Source organism: Protobothrops mucrosquamatus, unplaced genomic scaffold (genome assembly GCF_001527695.2).
Source record: "Protobothrops mucrosquamatus isolate PMUCROS unplaced genomic scaffold, P.Mucros_1.0 scaffold593, whole genome shotgun sequence".
Lineage (NCBI taxonomy): Eukaryota > Metazoa > Chordata > Lepidosauria > Squamata > Viperidae > Protobothrops > Protobothrops mucrosquamatus.
The window spans coordinates 611,839-629,289 of record NW_015386892.1 but is presented as its reverse complement, the minus strand read 5'-3'; the positions used below and the strand labels follow the sequence as shown (position 1 = coordinate 629,289).

General features: G+C 45.6%; 1 protein-coding gene across 2 annotated transcripts in view; it reads left to right on the top strand.

Moving 5' to 3' along the window:
• CIT (citron rho-interacting serine/threonine kinase) overlaps positions 1-17,451 on the top strand; it is a 70,722-nt gene that overhangs the window by 24,220 nt on the left and 29,051 nt on the right. The window contains exons 16-22 of one of the 2 annotated variants that reach the window (XM_015817472.1): positions 733-873; positions 1,307-1,432; positions 6,855-6,950; positions 9,436-9,552; positions 10,457-10,566; positions 13,569-13,743; positions 14,325-14,522. In XM_015817472.1, coding sequence (XP_015672958.1) covers positions 733-873; positions 1,307-1,432; positions 6,855-6,950; positions 9,436-9,552; positions 10,457-10,566; positions 13,569-13,743; positions 14,325-14,522 — 963 coding nt within the window. The remainder of the gene's footprint in view (positions 1-732; positions 874-1,306; positions 1,433-6,854; positions 6,951-9,435; positions 9,553-10,456; positions 10,567-13,568; positions 13,744-14,324; positions 14,523-17,451) is intronic. The other variant, XM_015817473.1, reaches the window with a different exon arrangement.

Below are 17,451 nucleotides of genomic sequence, written 5' to 3'. Positions count from 1 at the left end.
TTGCAAGCAACGGTTGTAATTAATTATGCCAAATGATTAAGTGAAGTTAAGATTTTTCTGCTGCTGCTTCTGGTCTCAGCTAACATTGGTTGGTACTCTGCGCTGAAATTCTTGATAGACCCCAGGCTCATAACAACTACACAAATTTTAGGTCTGGAATATGTTCTGGACACTACTTCAGCCCCTTCCTTCCTTCCTTCCTTCCTTCCTTCCTTCCTTCCTTCCTCCCTCCCTCCCTCCCTCCCTCCCTCCAGCCTTCTTTCTTTCTTTCTTTCTTTCTTTCTTTCTTTCTTTCTTTCTTTCTTTCTTTCTTTCTTTCTCTCTCTCTCTCTCTCTCTCTCTCTCTCTCTCTCTCTCTCTCTCTCTCTCTCTCTCTCTCTCTCTCTCTCTCTCTCTCTCTCTCTCTCTCTCTCTCCCTCCCTCCCTCCCTCCCTCCCTCCCTCCCTCCAGCCTTCCTTCCTTCCTTCCTTCCTTCCTTCCTTCCTTCCTTCCTTCCTTCCTTCCTTCTTTCCTTCCCTCCTTCCTTCCTTCCTTCCTTCCTTTTTTCTTTCTTTCTGAGTAAGGTACGGACTGGTATATTGACCACTATTTTGTTGGTTCTTCCTCTCCCATGCATCAGTTTAGGTGACTTGCTAAATTAAAAACACGTGCCATGGGTTACTGAAATGCTTCCGTGTTTGTACCCTGTGTACGGCAGCCAGCACTGATTGTCACCTTTTCCTCTCTTGGAAGGCTATGAAAGCCAGCTCGGAGGCCACCGAATTGCTCCAGAACATCCGCCAAGCAAAGGAGAGAGCCGAGAAAGAGCTGGAGAAATTGCAAAATCGGGAGGACTCCAACGAAAGCATGAAAAAGAAATTGCTGGAAGCCGAGGTGAGCAAGTTGTCACGTTGATGCGTTTGATCTCAGTGCAACAACAACAACAAAAAAAAAAAAAAAACCCTTTATGTTTTGGCCTGACTTTCTTTGCTGATTAAAACTTGCTTAAATTTGAACCTAGGCTTAGATAAAGTCAGGAATGAATTTGGAGAGCCTGCAGCCAGTGGTCTGTGGTTATCTAAGCTTGAAGTGGGAAGCCACAGCTCCTCGATTTGGAACTGGCCAAACTTATATGAGTTGTAATTAAAAAATCATTGCCATTTTTTTTCTTTTTTGTTGTTTTCAAAAGGGTTTGGGCTCTCTAACTCAAATTCAGTCATCCAAGTTTCCGAGTCTGGCCTTCTTGGGCTGAGGGCAAAAAGTTGGGTGACTATCCAGATTCTTTTGGGGGTGGGGTTTTCATTCTGCCTTCTTGAACCTTGGCTAGGAAAGGCGTCATTCTCTAGAGAACCAAGTGAAGCGGCTGGAGACGGTGGAACGCCGGGAGAACCGACTGAAAGAAGATATCCAGACCAAATCTCAGCAAATCCAGCAGATGGCTGATAAAATTCTGGTGGGTAGCAATGAAGAAAGAGGGGAGTTTTCGAACGGAGTGAGATATTGGTGGGAAGTGTTAAAAGACAGAAAAAGAAACATGATTTCAAGATTTTGAATTACAAGCTTCTGCAGCTGGGGACAGGTAAAATTTATTGTGAGTTCCTTGTTGATGCCTGGGTCCAGGATGCTGAAAAGTTACGTGGCTGCTGCTTTAGAGAAGAAACAAGCCTTCAAGTTTTCTCAGTGAGGTTTAACAGCAACATAAACCATGAAAATCCACCCCGGTAAAAAGTATTTATACATTCCTGTTTGTATGTGATAATCTTGCATCATCTTAACTCTAGTTTTGTTGACGCCACAGTGCTTTTCCCAAAGGGCAACTGGACTTCCTTGTGGTTTTTTTCCGCTTGAAAATGTTTCACTTCTCATCCAAAAAGCTTCTTCTGTTCCGAAGTTGGTTGAGTAAACCACCATTGACTGGATGCAGGCCTTTTATGAAGCCCTAAGCTATGACTTACAAACCATCACAGCTGGGTTCATGTGTTACTATGGAGCCAAAATCACAAAACACATTACGCCTTAAGCCAGTTGTGTAAGCCCAGGTCCTAGGCTGCGTTCAGATAGCTTCTATTTAATCATGGTTATGCGAAGCCCGTTTGTGGCACTTCGTACCCTTGCCACGTTTCTTAAGGGAATCACTGCAGTTGTTAAATTAGTAACACAGTTGTTCAGTGAACCGGGCTTCCCCGTTGAGTTTGTTTGTCAGACGTTTGCAAAAGAGGATCGCATGACCCCGGGACGCTGCGACCGTCATAAATGTGAGCCAGTTGTCAAGCATCTGAATGTAAATCCCGTGACCCTGGGGATGCTGCAATGGTCATCAGTGTGAAAAATGGTCATAAGTCTCTTTTTTAGTACTGTTGTGACTTCGAATCGTCAAGAAGTGAACTGTAAGTCGAGGATGACCTGTGTATATTTTATTTTTGGGCTCCCATATTTTCTCGCCCTATAATCAAGGAGAGAAGCAACCTAGAACTAAGGAGAAACTTCCTGACAGTTAGAACAATTAACCAGTGGAACGACCTGCCTCCAGAAGCGGTGAATGCTCCAACACTGGAAGTTTTTAAGAAGAGACTGGACAGCCATTTGTCTGAAATGGGATAGGGTTTCCTGCCTGAGCAGGGGGTTGGACTAGAGGTCCTCCAATGTCTCTTCCAACATCATCATCATCATCATCATCATCATCATCATCATCATCATCATCATCATCATCATCATCATCATCATCATTATTATTATTATTATTATTATTATTATTATTATTATTATTATTATTATTATTATTATTACTACAGATCTAAGGGTAGCCTGTTGGATTTAGCTGAGGTTCTCTTCTGCATCCTAAGAAAGCAGTTGCTTTCAGAAGCCCAGGATTATATTATAAGAATTCAGTAACCGTCTTTCAGGGACTCTCTGTCGGCCCTGACTCATAAAACCCCACTTTTCTATTCCTTGGACATTTATAGATGGTCCAAATCTGACCAACTGTAGCAATGAGGTTCATCGTTTCCACAATTGTTTTTCATATTTTCTCAGCGTTTTTCTTGTTGAATTGGCTTTGGCCTGTTGTGCCTTTGTTTCATTGATTGCTTTCATGTTGGCTTTTATCGTTGAGCGTTCTGGGCTGCACAAAGGAAGGCTTCTCTTCTTTTTCATCTTCAAAATAACCGTCCTGCGAAGCAAGCTGGGCTGAGAGCCTGTGGCTGCCCCCCCGCCCCCCCGAGTCACGGTTTGAGCTGAGTGACTGACAGGGCTCCTGGCTCCCTCCAAAGTTGACATTCAGTGCTTCAAACTCTACCCCCAGACTGCTAATGGTTTGTTTCCTGTTTGCTGCCTTCAGCGTCCTTTTTCAGATAGAAAGGCAAGGTAGAAACTACGGAGAAATTTCCTGACCAGTGAGAACAATTAGCCAGTAGAACGGCTTGCCTTCCGACGTTGTGGCTGCTCCATCACTGGAGGATTTCGAGAAGAGATTGGACAGCCATTTCTCCAGAATGGTTTAGGGTCTCCTGCTTGAGCAGGGGGTTGGACTAGAAGACCTCCAAGGGCCCTTCCAACTCTGCTATCCTGAGAAACACTGATATGAAAGTTGCTCATTTGATTTTGTGCAGGTTGACATCTTCTGTCTCTCTGTCTCTCTCTCTCTCTCTCTCTGAGATCAGAACAGACAGAGATAGATAGATACAGGTAGATAGATGGAGGTAGTAAAATAGATAGATAGCCAGATAGATAATAGATGATAGAAAGACAGACAGACAGATAGATAGACAGATGGAAGGAGAGAAAGGAAAGAAAAAGAAAGAAAGAGAAAAAGAAAGAAAGAAAGAAAGAAAGAAAGAAAGAAAGAAAGAAAGAAGAAAAAGAAAGAAAGAAAGAAAAAGTTAATCATTGGACAGGCCAGAAACAAAGGCGCTTCCCTTCCAGCCCACTTTCTTCTTCTGCTGGGTTCTTCCAGTTCCCCTTTCTCACAACGTCATCCAGGCGCCTGGCGGCACCGTCGCTCCCCATGCAAGCGCTTCAGCTTCCAGTTGCTGCAACAGAAGCTCCCCACTCAAACAAAGCGTGTTTCGTAAACTCCTTGCACATCAATATGTTGGAGTTACGTGACACTGAAGTCTGCAAAGCCAAGCTTGAGAAGCCTTGGCAGTCTCGCCCAGGTTCCGAAATCTGCTGCGTTTTCCATATTGGAGAAGGACAAAATTAATCATCTTAACTCTTCCTTCCCCAGAAATAATCCGCTGAAGCCCATCTGCAGTGCAGCTTGCTCGCTTTCTCACTGGTAATGAAGGATAAATGATACTTTGCTAGCACACAAAGGCCTTTCCAGCTGGTTAGAGTTCTTTGGTCCTGCATTGGTGTGTTGTCAAAGCACCCATATTTACAGGTGCCAGTATTCCTTGACTTACAACGATTTCGTGTTTAGTGACCGGTCGAAGTTTGCTTATTTATTTGTTAAATGCATTTGCCACCTATCTCGCCCTGTGGCTACCCTAGTTAGAGTGGCACTGAACAAAAGGGACTAATGTCCAGTCCTCACATTTACGACCGTTGCACGGGGTCCTAGCAGTTAAGACACCCGGCCAACGGTCAACTGAAAGGTTGGCAGTTCGAGACTTGAGCAACGCAGGTGGGGTTGAGCTCCCGTTGCTTGCCTCATCTTCTGCCCGCCTAGCAGCTTGAAAGCATGCAAAGTTGTAACTTTCAGCGGTCACTAAATGAACTGTTGTAAATCGAGGACTACCTGTACTTTCCTCTCTTCCCCCTCTGCCTTTCCATAGCCACCATTCCTATCTTTGGCTGGTTTTTCCCCCCTTTCTGGCCCAACGGCTCCCGCAAATCCTGTCATGCTGGGACAAAAGATATAAAGCATAGTTAAAACGGCTAACACATATAAAGAACGGTTGCTGCAACTGGGGGTATCTAGTTTAATGAAGAGAAGGACCAGGGGTGACAGGATAGCAGTCTTCCAATATTTGAGGGGCTGCCCCCAAAAAAGAGGGAGTCAAGCTATTCTCCAAAGCACCCGAAGGCAGGACAAGAAGCAACGGATGGAAATTAAGCAAGGAGAGAAGCAGACCAGAAATAAGGAGGAATTTCCTGACAGTGAGAACAATTAACCAGTGGAACAACTTGCCTCCAGAAGTTGTGGGTGCTCCATCACTGGAGGTTTTTAAGAAGAGATGGACAACCTTTATCTGGAATGGCACAGGGTCTCCTGCTTGAGCAGGGGGTTGGACTAGAAGACCTCCAAGGTCCCTTCAGCTCTGTTATTCAGTTATTCAGTACTTGAGGGTCTGTCGCAGATCAGAGGGGTTGACCTATTCCCCAAAGCACCTGAGGGCAGGACAAGAAGTAACAGATGGAAGCTTGTTAAAGACAGCCTGGAACTAAGGAGAAACTTCCTGACGATGAGAGCAATTAATCAACAGAGTGGCCTGCCTCCTGGAGCGATGGGTGCTCCATCACTGGACGTTTGCAAAACCGGACAACCGTTGGACTAGGGATGGTATAAGATCTCCTGCCTTAAGTAGGGGGGCTGGACTAGAAGACCTCGAAGGTCCCTAACCCTAATCCCTGTGTTTCTGCCTTTTGGATTTTGTATTGTTTTAATCAAAAACGTACTCTTGAGACCCCGGAGAATCCCTAGCACCCAGTTGGTCTGAAAATGGTTTCATCGGCCCTTAAAAAAGAAAAGAAAGAAAGAAAGAAAGGCCGAGAGCTTTTCCCCAAAAGCAAAGGACCGCTTGATTTTGGATCTGCTTCCAAGAAGAAAAGCCGAAGAAGAGAGATCTGCCCTCAAAACCAGAGAAAGCCTTGCAAATCTCTGTTTTCCCTGGGTTTTTAGCCGTGTAGGTGGAAGCTGTCAGTGGCTATGGCAACAGAGGTAGGGGCAGCTGAGTAGGAGCTGCTGGAGAAGAAGCTTCCAAGCGATTTATCTCTGCCCCGGAGTCTGCAACGACTTTCAACTTGCACTTCTTGGCTTTTCGGAAAGATCGATACATTTTGGGAAATAGGTCACCATGATGGGGGTGTTTTTCTTTCCCCCCCCCTTGCGTTCCAATATATTTTTAAACCGATTGCAGAGAGATGTATGCTAGCCTCTGATGTTTAAAAAAAAAAAGAAAAGAACTTTGTATAATTGTTTATGGGCTGTACCCCCGATATCAGATGCACGAAGTGATGCAGGATCCCAGTCTGGGTCAGTCCCTGGGAATAAAGGTTTTGTCTTCCGAGCTTTTGTGCCCATCCTCGGGGAACTTCTCTCTAGCAGAGTGTGTGCCGTTCTGTGTGTGTGTGTGTGCAGTATTTATAGTGCCTGTTGTATGTGGCTTTTTAGATGCGGATTGGATTGTGTCGATGGTTGGCTTTTACGCTGTTGGCTGTCGTTTTGCTTGTGCTGCCCAGCCCGCGCCTTCTAAGTACTTGAGAGGCTGGTGGTAAATTAGCCCTCCTTTTGATTGACGAGGGGCTTTCCAGTGATTTCCCTGGCTGTTTTTGAGCCTGCTCGCCCAACAATCTTAGTAGCACCAGCAACTTGCTCATATTTATGACGGTGGCAGCGTTCCAAGGTCACGTGATCCCCTTTGGCGACCTTCTGACAAGCAGAGTCAAGGGGGGAAGCCCCATTCGCTTAACGACCGCGTTCCCAAGTTAACAACTGCAGCGATTCATTTAACGACCGTGGCAAGAAAGGTGGTAAAATGGGGCAAAACTCACGTAACTCTCGCTTAAGAACAGAAATTTAGGGCTGTAAATCCAGGGCTGCCCGTGACAATAGTGGGGTTGTGGAGGTGATTTTTCATGGACGTGCTTCTGAGTATCTCTCCTTTCCTTTGAGTTTGACATGTTGAAAAAAAACCAAACATCTTTTGTCCTAGGAACTGGAAGAGAAACATCGAGAAGCTCAGCTTGCAGCCCAGCACCTTGAGTTGCATCTGAAGCAGAAAGAACAAATGTATGAAGAAAGACTCAAAGTAAGAAGGGATTTGTTTCTCTTGAGACACGTGGCATTTCTCATCCTGCTGCAATGAGTTGGGAAAGGAAAGAAAATAACACTAGAACTTAGACTTATATACCACTTCACAGTGCTTTTGTCTGTCTGTCTGTCTGTCTGTCTGTCTGTCTGTCTGTCTGTCTGTCTATCTATCTATCTATCTATCTATCTATCTATCTATCTATCATCTATCTCAATCATCCATTAGCTATAGTATATATTTCTCTCTCTGCTATCATCTATTTATCTATCATCTAACTATATCTATCTATCTATCTATCTATCTATCTATCTATCTATCTATCTATCTATCTATCTATCTATCTATCTATCTCAAAAGCAATAGCACTCAGACTTATATACCACTTCACAGTACTTTTGTCTGTCTGTCTGTCTGTTTGTCTGTCTGTCTATCTCAAAAGCAATAGCACTCAGACATATATACCGCTTCATAATGCTTTACAGAACTCTCTGAGCAGTTTGCAGAATCAGCACATTACCCCCAACAATCTGGGTCCTCATTTTACTGACCTCGGAAGGATAGAAGGCCGGGTCAACCTTGAGCCTGTCAGGATCGAACTGCTGGCTATGGGGCAGAGTCAGCCTGCAATACTGCATTTTAACCACCACTGCTCCACCGGGTCTCTAGAACAAATTTGGGGGAACTGGGGTTCCAAAGCTAATGAAGTGGCATAAAACAGAAGGGAATGAAGCACTGAGATGTCACACACACACACACACACACACACACACACACACACACACACACACACACACGATGTCACCCCTCAGTGCTCTCTGTGAGCTCTCCAGAAACTGCCTCCCCAAAGGAAGCTATTGAAATTGTGCAGCAAATTGTAAATCACAATCATGCGTTGTGGTTTTTTTTGCTGTCTAGTTAGCTCAGCTGTTACACTAAATTACAAACAAAACCTGGCGCTGAAAAACACAACACAGGGGGAGAATTCCAGCTGTGGCCCTTCTCTTGATGCGTCTGCGTTGCTGCTTTGCACTCTGCAGCCCTCCAGCTGAAAACATTCAACAACATACCACCCAGGCAGAAAACCAACACAGGCGCCACTTGAGAGTGCAAAAATCTGATTTATTATGCCAGAGAGCTCAGTGCCGTTAAGGACCCCTTCTAAAGGAAACTTGAGACCATTTTGGGGGGTTTTATTCTACCCCGTTCTTGCTCCCCCTTATGTGTTAGCTTAACTTTTGGAAGAAATTACTGGGAAGGTCCAGAAAGAGCTTTAACAATGGTAAGTGATTGCCATGGAACCGTTGAGCGGCTATTCAGATGTCAGGCTGACCCAGGCAGAAAATACGAAGAAAGAGTCTCAATGAAACTCTCGCTAAATAATGTCCACAGCACCAGGCAACTGAACAATTAGACTCTAAGTGGCACTGCCTTTGAGTTGGGCATGCTAGCCTCCTCTTTGGCTCTAACCTTTATTGTCACTTGTTTTTATGAACACACTGGCACACGTTAAAAAATAAATTTCTGATTGCCTTCTCTCTCTCCCTCTCTCTCTCTCTCTCTCTCTCTCTCTGTCTCCTCTCTCTTTTCTCTCTCTCTGTCTCTGTCTCCTCTCTCTCTTTCTCTCTGTCTCTGTCTCTCCTCTCTCTTTTCTCTCTCTCTGTCTCTTTTCTCTCTCTCTTTCTCTCTCTGTCTCTGTCTCCTCTCTTTTCTCTCTCTCTGTCTCTTCTCTCTCTCTCTCTCTCTCTCTCTCTCTCTCTCTCTCTCCTCTCTCTTTTCTCTCTCTCTGTCTCTTTTCTCTCTCTCTCTCTCTTTCTCTCTCTCTCTCTGTCTCTCCTCTCTCTTTTCTCTCTCTCTGTCTCTTTTCTCTCTCTCTCTCTCTCCTCTCTCTGTCCCTGTCTCTTCTCTCTCTGTCTCTCCTCTCTCTTTTCTCTCTCTCTGTCTCTTTTCTCTCTCTCTGTCTCTCTCCTCTCTCTTTTCTCTCTCTCTGTCTCTTTTCTCTCTCTCCCCTCTCTGTCTCTGTCTCTCTCCTCTCTCTTTTCTCTCTCTCTGTCTCTTTTCTCTCTCCTCTCTCTGTCTCTGTCTCTCTCCTCTCTTTTCTTTCTCTCCTCTCTCTCTCTCTTTTCTCTATCCTCTCTCTCTCTGTCTCTCTCTCTTACACATGCATGCACATATATGTATGAGATATATGTCTATACACACACCCAAATATACATATTAATATATATATTAACCACCGTCCATTTTGAATACATTTTGTAAGGTTTCTTTTGAATGCAGCCTGTGGAACGTCATCCCATAGAGTAACTCCGGCTTTCAGCCCCAGAAAGCTTTTGCAAATCCCTGATGGGGTCGGCGTTCCAGTGTTTCTCCGACACTTTTCCAGGTGGCCAAAACGGCTTAAGAGGCAACCCAAGTTTTAGGCTGGACGTCAACAGGCCTCCAACTAAGCATGCTTGTTTCCTCTCTCCCACAATCAACGCAGGTGCTTGATAACCAGATGAAGAAAGACCTGGCCGACAAAGATGCCTTGGAAAACATGCTGAGGAAACACGAAGAGGAAACTCACGAAAAGTGCAAAATCCTTGCCGAGCAGAAAGCGGTAAGCGAGGCGCTGATATAGATAAGGCGCCGCTCAATTAGTTTGACTCACCGGGCTGGTAGGTGAGCTTAGTCACATCGGCATGTGTAACGTCGCTCGCCCCGGCTTAGCAAAGATTGCCTGAGTGAGCTAAACACGCCTAATTGTCATATCAATATTGCTGGTTCTGTGCCAGCGGAAAAGATGTTTTCATGTGGAGGAGCTGTTCAGAATTCCCCCCCTGCCTCCCGTCGGGAAGCGTGGTGTGCCTCAGCAGGCCTGCGGAGACGGTAGAATATTTTGAGCCGAGTTGGAAGATGGGGGTGCGATTCCCGTAGAGCGTAGGGCGATTTCGATCAACTTAAGATAGAGTTTAATGAATCTTGAATGAAAAGAAGGACGAGGGGGGACAGGATAGCAGCCTTCCAATATCTCAGGGGATGCCCCAAAGAAAGAGGGAGTCAGGCTATTCTCCAAAGCACCTGAAGGCAGGACAAGAAGCAACGGATGGAAACTCATCAACCTAGAACTAAGGAGGAATTTCCTGACAGTGACAACAATTAACCAGTGGAACAACCTGCCTCCAGAAGCGGTGAATGCTCCAACCCTGGAAGATTGGACACTCCTGATTTAAATACTTGACTACGTTCCCTGAGACTTGCAATGTGTTAAGGACCCCATTCCTTGGCTTTACTGTCAGTAGATTAATCATCACCGCTGCTCTTTGTGTTTATTTACCTTCTGGGGGTGTTTTTATCGTTTTAATGCTTTTTTTAAAATTCTTTTATAATTTTAGAATTGTAAGCCACCCGGAGTCAATTGCTTCAGCTGGGTGGCTAGGGAAATTAAATCAATCAATCATGGTTTGAATACCACTGTTGATACAGCTGTATTAATGGGAGTAAAAAAAAAAATCTTTCTCCAGATGATCAATGCCATGGATTCGAAGATTAGGTCTCTGGAACAGAGAATAGTGGAACTGTCTGAAGCTAACAAGCTCGCAGCCAACAGCAGCCTGTTTACTCAGAGGAACATGTAAGCATAAATGCTGCTATTAAATTGTCTTGACTCACAGCAGTGTGGAGAAGCTGAGCAAGCCTGTTACTCATCGTAGAGCCTTCCTTTTGATGCCCCTTTGAATTTTGAGCAGAGGTGGGCCTGAACAGCTACCGCGGGGAACATCTGTGAATCTCCCCTAACTGCATTGTCTTGTCTGTCGCCTGAAAGATTGCCAAGGGCGCGTTGTCTTGGCATCTTGATCAGAAATTGCGTAAAATATCTGACAACTTGGCTAAACTCTTGCCAGTTGTGGGCCCTAGGAGAGAAATATCTGCCGCTACGTAGGATTGAACTCTCGACCTTCCGAGNCCGTGCTGTGTCCCGGCCTGAAGCCCGACTGGTATGGGTCTAGATAGTCTGCTTCCTCCAGGTGCCGCGGGAACTGCCATGCAACCACACTCTCAACAACCTTCGCCGTAAAGCGAAGGTTGGAGACCGGGCGATAATTGGCCAACTCGTCTGGATCCAGGGAAGGCTTCTTGAGGAGGGGCCTCACCACGGCTTCCTTGCATGCATGCACATATATGTATGAGATATATGTCTATACACACACCCAAATATACATATTAATATATATATTAACCACTGTCCATTTTGAATACATTTTGTAAGGTTTCTTTTGAATGCAGCCTGTGGAACGTCATCCCACAGAGTAACTCCGGCTTTCAGCCCCAGAAAGCTTTTGCAAATCCCTGATGGGGTCGGCGTTCCAGTGTTTCTCCGACACTTTTCCAGGTGGCCAAAACGGCTTAAGAGGCAACCCAAGTTTTAGGCTGGACGTCAACAGGCCTCCAACTAAGCATGCTTGTTTCCTCTCTCCCACAATCAACGCAGGTGCTTGATAACCAGATGAAGAAAGACCTGGCCGACAAAGACGCCCTGGAAAACATGCTGAGGAAACACGAGGAGGAAACTCACGAAAAGTGCAAAATCCTTGCCGAGCAGAAAGCGGTAAGCGAGGCGCTGATGTAGATAAGGCGCCGCTCAATTAGTTTGACTCACCGGGCTGGTAGGTGAGCTTAGTCACATCGGCATGTGTAACGTCGCTCGCCCCGGCTTAGCAAAGATTGCCTGAGTGAGCTAAACACGCCTAATTGTCATATCAATATTGCTGGTTCTGTGCCAGCGGAAAAGATGTTTTCATGTGGAGGAGCTGTTCAGAATTCCCCCCCTGCCTCCCGTCGGGAAGCGTGGTGTGCCTCAGCAGGCCTGCGGAGACGGTAGAATATTTTGAGCCGAGTTGGAAGATGGGGGTGCGATTCCCGTAGAGCGCAGGGCGATTTCAATCAACTTAAGATAGAGTTTAATGAATCTTGAATGAAAAGAAGGACGAGGGGGGACAGGATAGCAGCTTTCCAATATCTCAGGGGCTGCCCCAAAGAAAGAGGGAGTCAGGCTATTCTCCAAAGCACCTGAAGGCAGGACAAGAAGCAACGGATGGAAACTCATCAACCTAGAACTAAGGAGGAATTTCCTGACAGTGAGAACAATTAACCAGTGGAACAACCTGCCTCCAGAAGCGGTGAATGCTCCAACCCTGGAAGATTGGACACTCCTGATTTAAATACTTGACTACGTTCCCTGAGACTTGGAATGTGTTAAGGACCCCATTCCTTGGCTTTACTGTCAGTAGATTAATCATCACCGCTGCTCTTTGTGTTTATTTACCTTCTGGGGGTGTTTTTATCGTTTTAATGCTTTTTTAAAAAATTCTTTTATAATTTTAGAATTGTAAGCCACCCGGAGTCAATTGCTTCAGCTGGGTGGCTAGGGAAATTAAATCAATCAATCATGGTTTGAACACCACTGTTGATACAGCTGTATTAATGGGAGTAAAAAAAAAAAAATCTTTCTCCAGATGATCAATGCCATGGATTCGAAGATTAGGTCTCTGGAACAGAGAATAGTGGAACTGTCTGAAGCTAACAAGCTTGCAGCCAACAGCAGCCTGTTTACTCAGAGGAACATGTAAGCATAAATGCTGCTATTAAATTGTCTTGACTCACAGCAGTTTGGAGGAGCTGAGCAAGCCTGTTACTCATCGTAGAGCCTTCCTTTTGATGCCCCTTTTAATTTTGAGCAGAGGTGGGCCTGAACAGCCACCGCGGGGAACATCTGTGAATCTCCCCTAACTGCATTGTCTTGTCTGTCGCCTGAAAGATTGCCAAGGGCGCGTTGTCTTGGCATCTTGATCAGAAATTGCGTAAAATATCTGACAACTTGGCTAAACTCTTGCCAGTTGTGGGCCCTAGGAGAGAAATATCTGCCGCTACGTAGGATTGAACTCTCGACCTTCCGAGTGAGAGGCGAGCGTCTTCACGGCTAGGCCACCACCACACCGCTCAATATAGTTAATGCATATAAATGCCTTATATTTATGTATATTCTTGTGGGGCTGCATTACTAGTTATCCAGGGCCGTATTTGGTCCACAGGCTGGACATGCCTGCTCTAGGGGAAGACATTCTGGTAGCAACATCCAGCTACTTCTTTTAATGTTTAATTTTCTTTAACACAATAATTCAATAATCAGTTGGCTGGCATCACTGCCTTCTGTCCCCACTCCATTGACAAACGTCCTGATTTGTTTTTTTAACTTCTAAAACAGGGGTCTTCAAACTTGGCCCTTTTATGGCTTGTGGACTTCAACGCGCAGAATTCCTCAGCCAGCGTGCCTGGCTGAGGAATTCTGGGAGTTGAAGTCCACAAGCAGGGGTCTTCAAACTTGGCCCTTTGATGACTTGTGGATTTCAACGCCCAGAATTCCTCAGCCAGCGTGCCTGGGAGTTGAAGTCCACGAGTCATCAAAGGGCCAAGTTGGAAGACCCCTGTTCCAAAAAGGGTTCCAATTCAGTTTTTAGCAAATACGGTTACATTGGGAGGATTGACAGTATTATTCAAATGAAAAGAAAATGGCCTTTGGGTTAGAGCGTGTGCCCCTCTCTCCCACTTTTTTTTTCCTTTCTTTCTTTTTTAAAGGAAAGCCCAAGAAGAGATGATTTCCGAGCTCAGGCAGCAGAAGTTTTATCTGGAAACTCAGGCTGGAAAATTAGAGGCGCACAACAACAAGCTGGAGGAACAATTGGAAAAGATCAGCCATCAGGACCACAGCGACAAGACTCGCCTGCTGGAGTTGGAGACGAGGTTACGAGAGGTAAAAAAAACAACAACACCGTGTTTGAATACTCCTGCTGTTCATGCTACCTATTAACTACATTTCTGAGGGAACGTCTTTCCTAAGGACCGTCTCCCAGTCCTGCAAGATCAGATTAGAACTGGTGAGTCCAGAGAACAATTAGACTTGCTCCTGTTACTGTAAGCCATAATGTCTCTTGACAGCCCTGGCAGTCATGCAGGAAGGGCTGTCTACGCCAATATGCTGTGTTTATGTACTATTTTTGCAGCCTTTTGTAGCTTCGCTGTCTAGAAGCAGAGAGACTGGCTACAACGCTGATCACGGGCGATAGCAGATCTTCAGAGCTGTTGCGAAGCCGTGCTATCTGTTCGGAGGGGAATTCATTCCTTTTTTTATTTGGAGTAGGAGGAGGTCAGCTTTTAGAAAAGAATCAGAAGATGTAGGGAGTTTGAAAGCTTCTCTAAGTGACAGCTGTGTGTCCATTTCTTCTCGGCCCTGTCCTCTGATCTTTTCATCCTAACGCAGCTAACGGCAGGGGAGCGTGTGGAACCTTGGCGCGTAAAGCGGGACGTTCATTGCTACCCAATTGTGTCCTTCAGGTTAGCCTTGAACACGAAGAACAAAAACTAGAACTGAAGCGACAGCTGACCGAATTGCAGCTCACCCTTCAGGAGAGGGAATCTCAGATTTCAGGCTTGCAAGCAGCCCGGGCAGCCCTGGAAAGTCAGCTCCGGGAAGCTAAAACCGAACTGGAGGAGACCACGGCCGAGGCTGAAGAAGAGATCCAGGCACTGACGGTAAGCTGTTGAATTCCGGGGCTGGGGTCAGGAGCTGCGTCCCGCCGACTCTGAGCTCGAAGCGGTGGAAGCCTGCTTGAAACAGCCCAGCTTCCTGTTCAAAACACCTGATGAACTTTCAAAGCTCATGAAATGGTTGGCCACCAATTATTATCATTATTATTTTTTTTGCACCTCCCAGTTAGAAGTAAAGATGTCATGTTTGTGGGCTCCTCTGAGCTCGGTTGTTTTCTTGCAGATGTTTCATTACCCAAGTAGGTGACAGCATCAATGCAAACCCCACTCTCGTCTAGCACTGATGATGTCACCTAGTTGGGTCATGAAACGTCTGCAAGAAAACCACCAGGCTCAGAGAGCACCAAGGACCCCTCATTTCAACCCTGAGCAACGATTATTCTCTTCTGTTGATGTCATGTTTGCAGTGGTAATCACTCTGCCTGCCGAAGGTGGCCTGGGATTTAAAGAGCAAGGAAGTAGTTACTATCCAATCTTCAAATTCAAGAGTCAGAAACTTTCCGGAACCAGACATATATCCCCACACATAGACTCACTCTGAATCTTGTAAAACAATGACAGCTTTACCGTCTAAGATCACAGGTCGTTCTGTGATGAACTTTCAGCACACTGACTTGAAGTCTCACAAGATCCCATGGATGAATGCTGAGACCTCACCATTATTTAGCTATTTTAAAGACAGCTTTACTGTTTTACCTGGAGAATGCTCTGGGCCTACTCTGGCCCTTCTCCGTGACCCATGAATCTTAAAAGAGAAAAGTAGGATTCCTGCGTTTTCCAGATCATGCTGTTGTGGACAGAAAGAGACTCCCAGGAATTCTGGGAGTTGAAGTCCACAAGTCATAAAAGAGCCAAGGTTGCCTACCCCTGTCCTAGACCCTCTTCTGAAGCCCATCATGGGGAGAACCAACAGCCCTTAGAAGACCATGGATCCTGGACGAGAGGTGACCTTGGTCCTAAAGCAGGGCCTTCTGGAAGGGACTGAACTGCCTATGGCTGAAAGTCCTCCTGGAATCCCATCCCAACCTCACTCTGATTTCGAAATACAATCCAGACATGTTGTGTTTTCATCCCAGCCCACCATTTAACTGTTGATGATGGTTATGTCGCCCACTGCTTTTTGTAAGTGCTACTTTAGGATTGCAGGGCGAGAGTTGGCTTAGGCGGTGAACTCTCCCACTCTGACTAGGGCTTCCTTGACATCTTAAATTCTCTTTAAAGTCCAAGCCTAGTCCTGAGAACTAATCCCTAAATGGAGCTCTTCTCTTGGAAGGAGTCCACCACAGGGACTCAAATGCAGTCCTTAATAAAGGGCCCTGACTCTCTTTTGTGGAAATTTGCTAACACTGATAGGCCGTGAATTGCAGGTAAGTTGCTTTGATTTAGTTCCTTGGACCTTCTTTAAAAAAAGAGAATCCCCCTTTTTGTATAAACACTGGGACGTTTGTGGATTTTTAGCAACGTCCTTTTCCCTGCTTCCCTCTTCTCTGCATCTACAAAAAAATCAGCGCGACTTGTTTTTCACAAGGATGTTGAAGCTGGTCTATATCCAGAAGAGTGCTCAGATTATCCTTTAATTGTCTTCTGGGTAGAAATGCAGATTGGTCAGCGTCACGATGAGTAAAATGCTGTGAAATCTTTTTAACTCTCTCAGCTACCGTAGCATTGTCAAAGATCTATACTCATCGGTCAGGAATGAAATCAGCCTATAATTCTTACCAGAGGTCAAATCTTTATCCTTCTTTTGGGTAACAGAAGCAATATTTGCCTTTTTTCCCAAGAATCTGGCACGACATAGTAGAATTCCCCACATTTTTTTAACAGAATGACATTTGGTCTTCAAAACATTTACAGTATAAACTTGAAAGTCCATCTGATCTGGTGCTTCCCCTGTTTTAATGTTCTTTCTGACTTCTGATGTATCAAAAGGAGTTTTCCAAAAGTAGGATTTTCATCCGGTCTGGCCAAGCTGGAGCATTGTACTGTGGCTGGGTTCTGTTTCTTGACAAAGCAGCTGTCTCCGATGATGATGTTTTGGGGATTTAGGAGTTGTAAAAGTATAGTAGACCCTCCCGAGAGCAAAGACTGTTTATCTCCCCATGAGGGACCCTGTTTCTGCCTTTGAGCTGATAGATGGAGCCTGAAGGAGTCAGAAGAGGACTTCTGTAGAACCAGAGGCGGTCTGGCTGCAACATCTGTCACGATTGTCAGGGTTGATTTAGCTGATCTGGTTGTGTAGGCAGGTATCCCCTTTGCCCCCCCCTCCCCTCCCCCGCCCCCATTCCATGTGTGTTCCTCCTGAAGCTGCAAGCTTGGTGGAAGAGAACAGCCATCCAGATAGAAGTGTACCGGTCTTCAACGGATCTCTGTATATATATCTTGTGGGCTTAGCAGAATTGGGGAAGAGACAGGCTCTTTCCGTTTGGAAAGTCCACCTTCCTCGTAGGAAACTCAGAAGTCACGGATGTCATGGTATCCGATGCTTGGGTTCATAAGTGACACAGCTCGGTGTATGTTGGGCCGTGACGAAGCATGGCATTCTTTAGACCCAATTACTCTGTAGGTTGATGGCGCTCTGCTGCTGATTTTACATAAAACACAGCGTGTAAATTGCTTTGCATATATCCTGTTCCTGCTAGTTTGACTTCTGTAGCCTTTCTCAACCTGACGCGCTCCCTACCCTTCCCTAAAACCAGTGATATCCATCCAGGTGAACATGCAAGTTTGCCAACCTCTGGATACGTTGTGGATGCCATTAGCTTTCAAATTCAGTGGGCATAAATTGCCCAAATAACAATGGCGAAGAGGACCGGGTGTCTGCCGTAATCCACAATTGGTTGGTTTGTTGCATAGTTGTACAATAAGTTGACCGTTGCTCTTCCACGCGGTCCTTTTCACTCCAGATCCGTCTTGC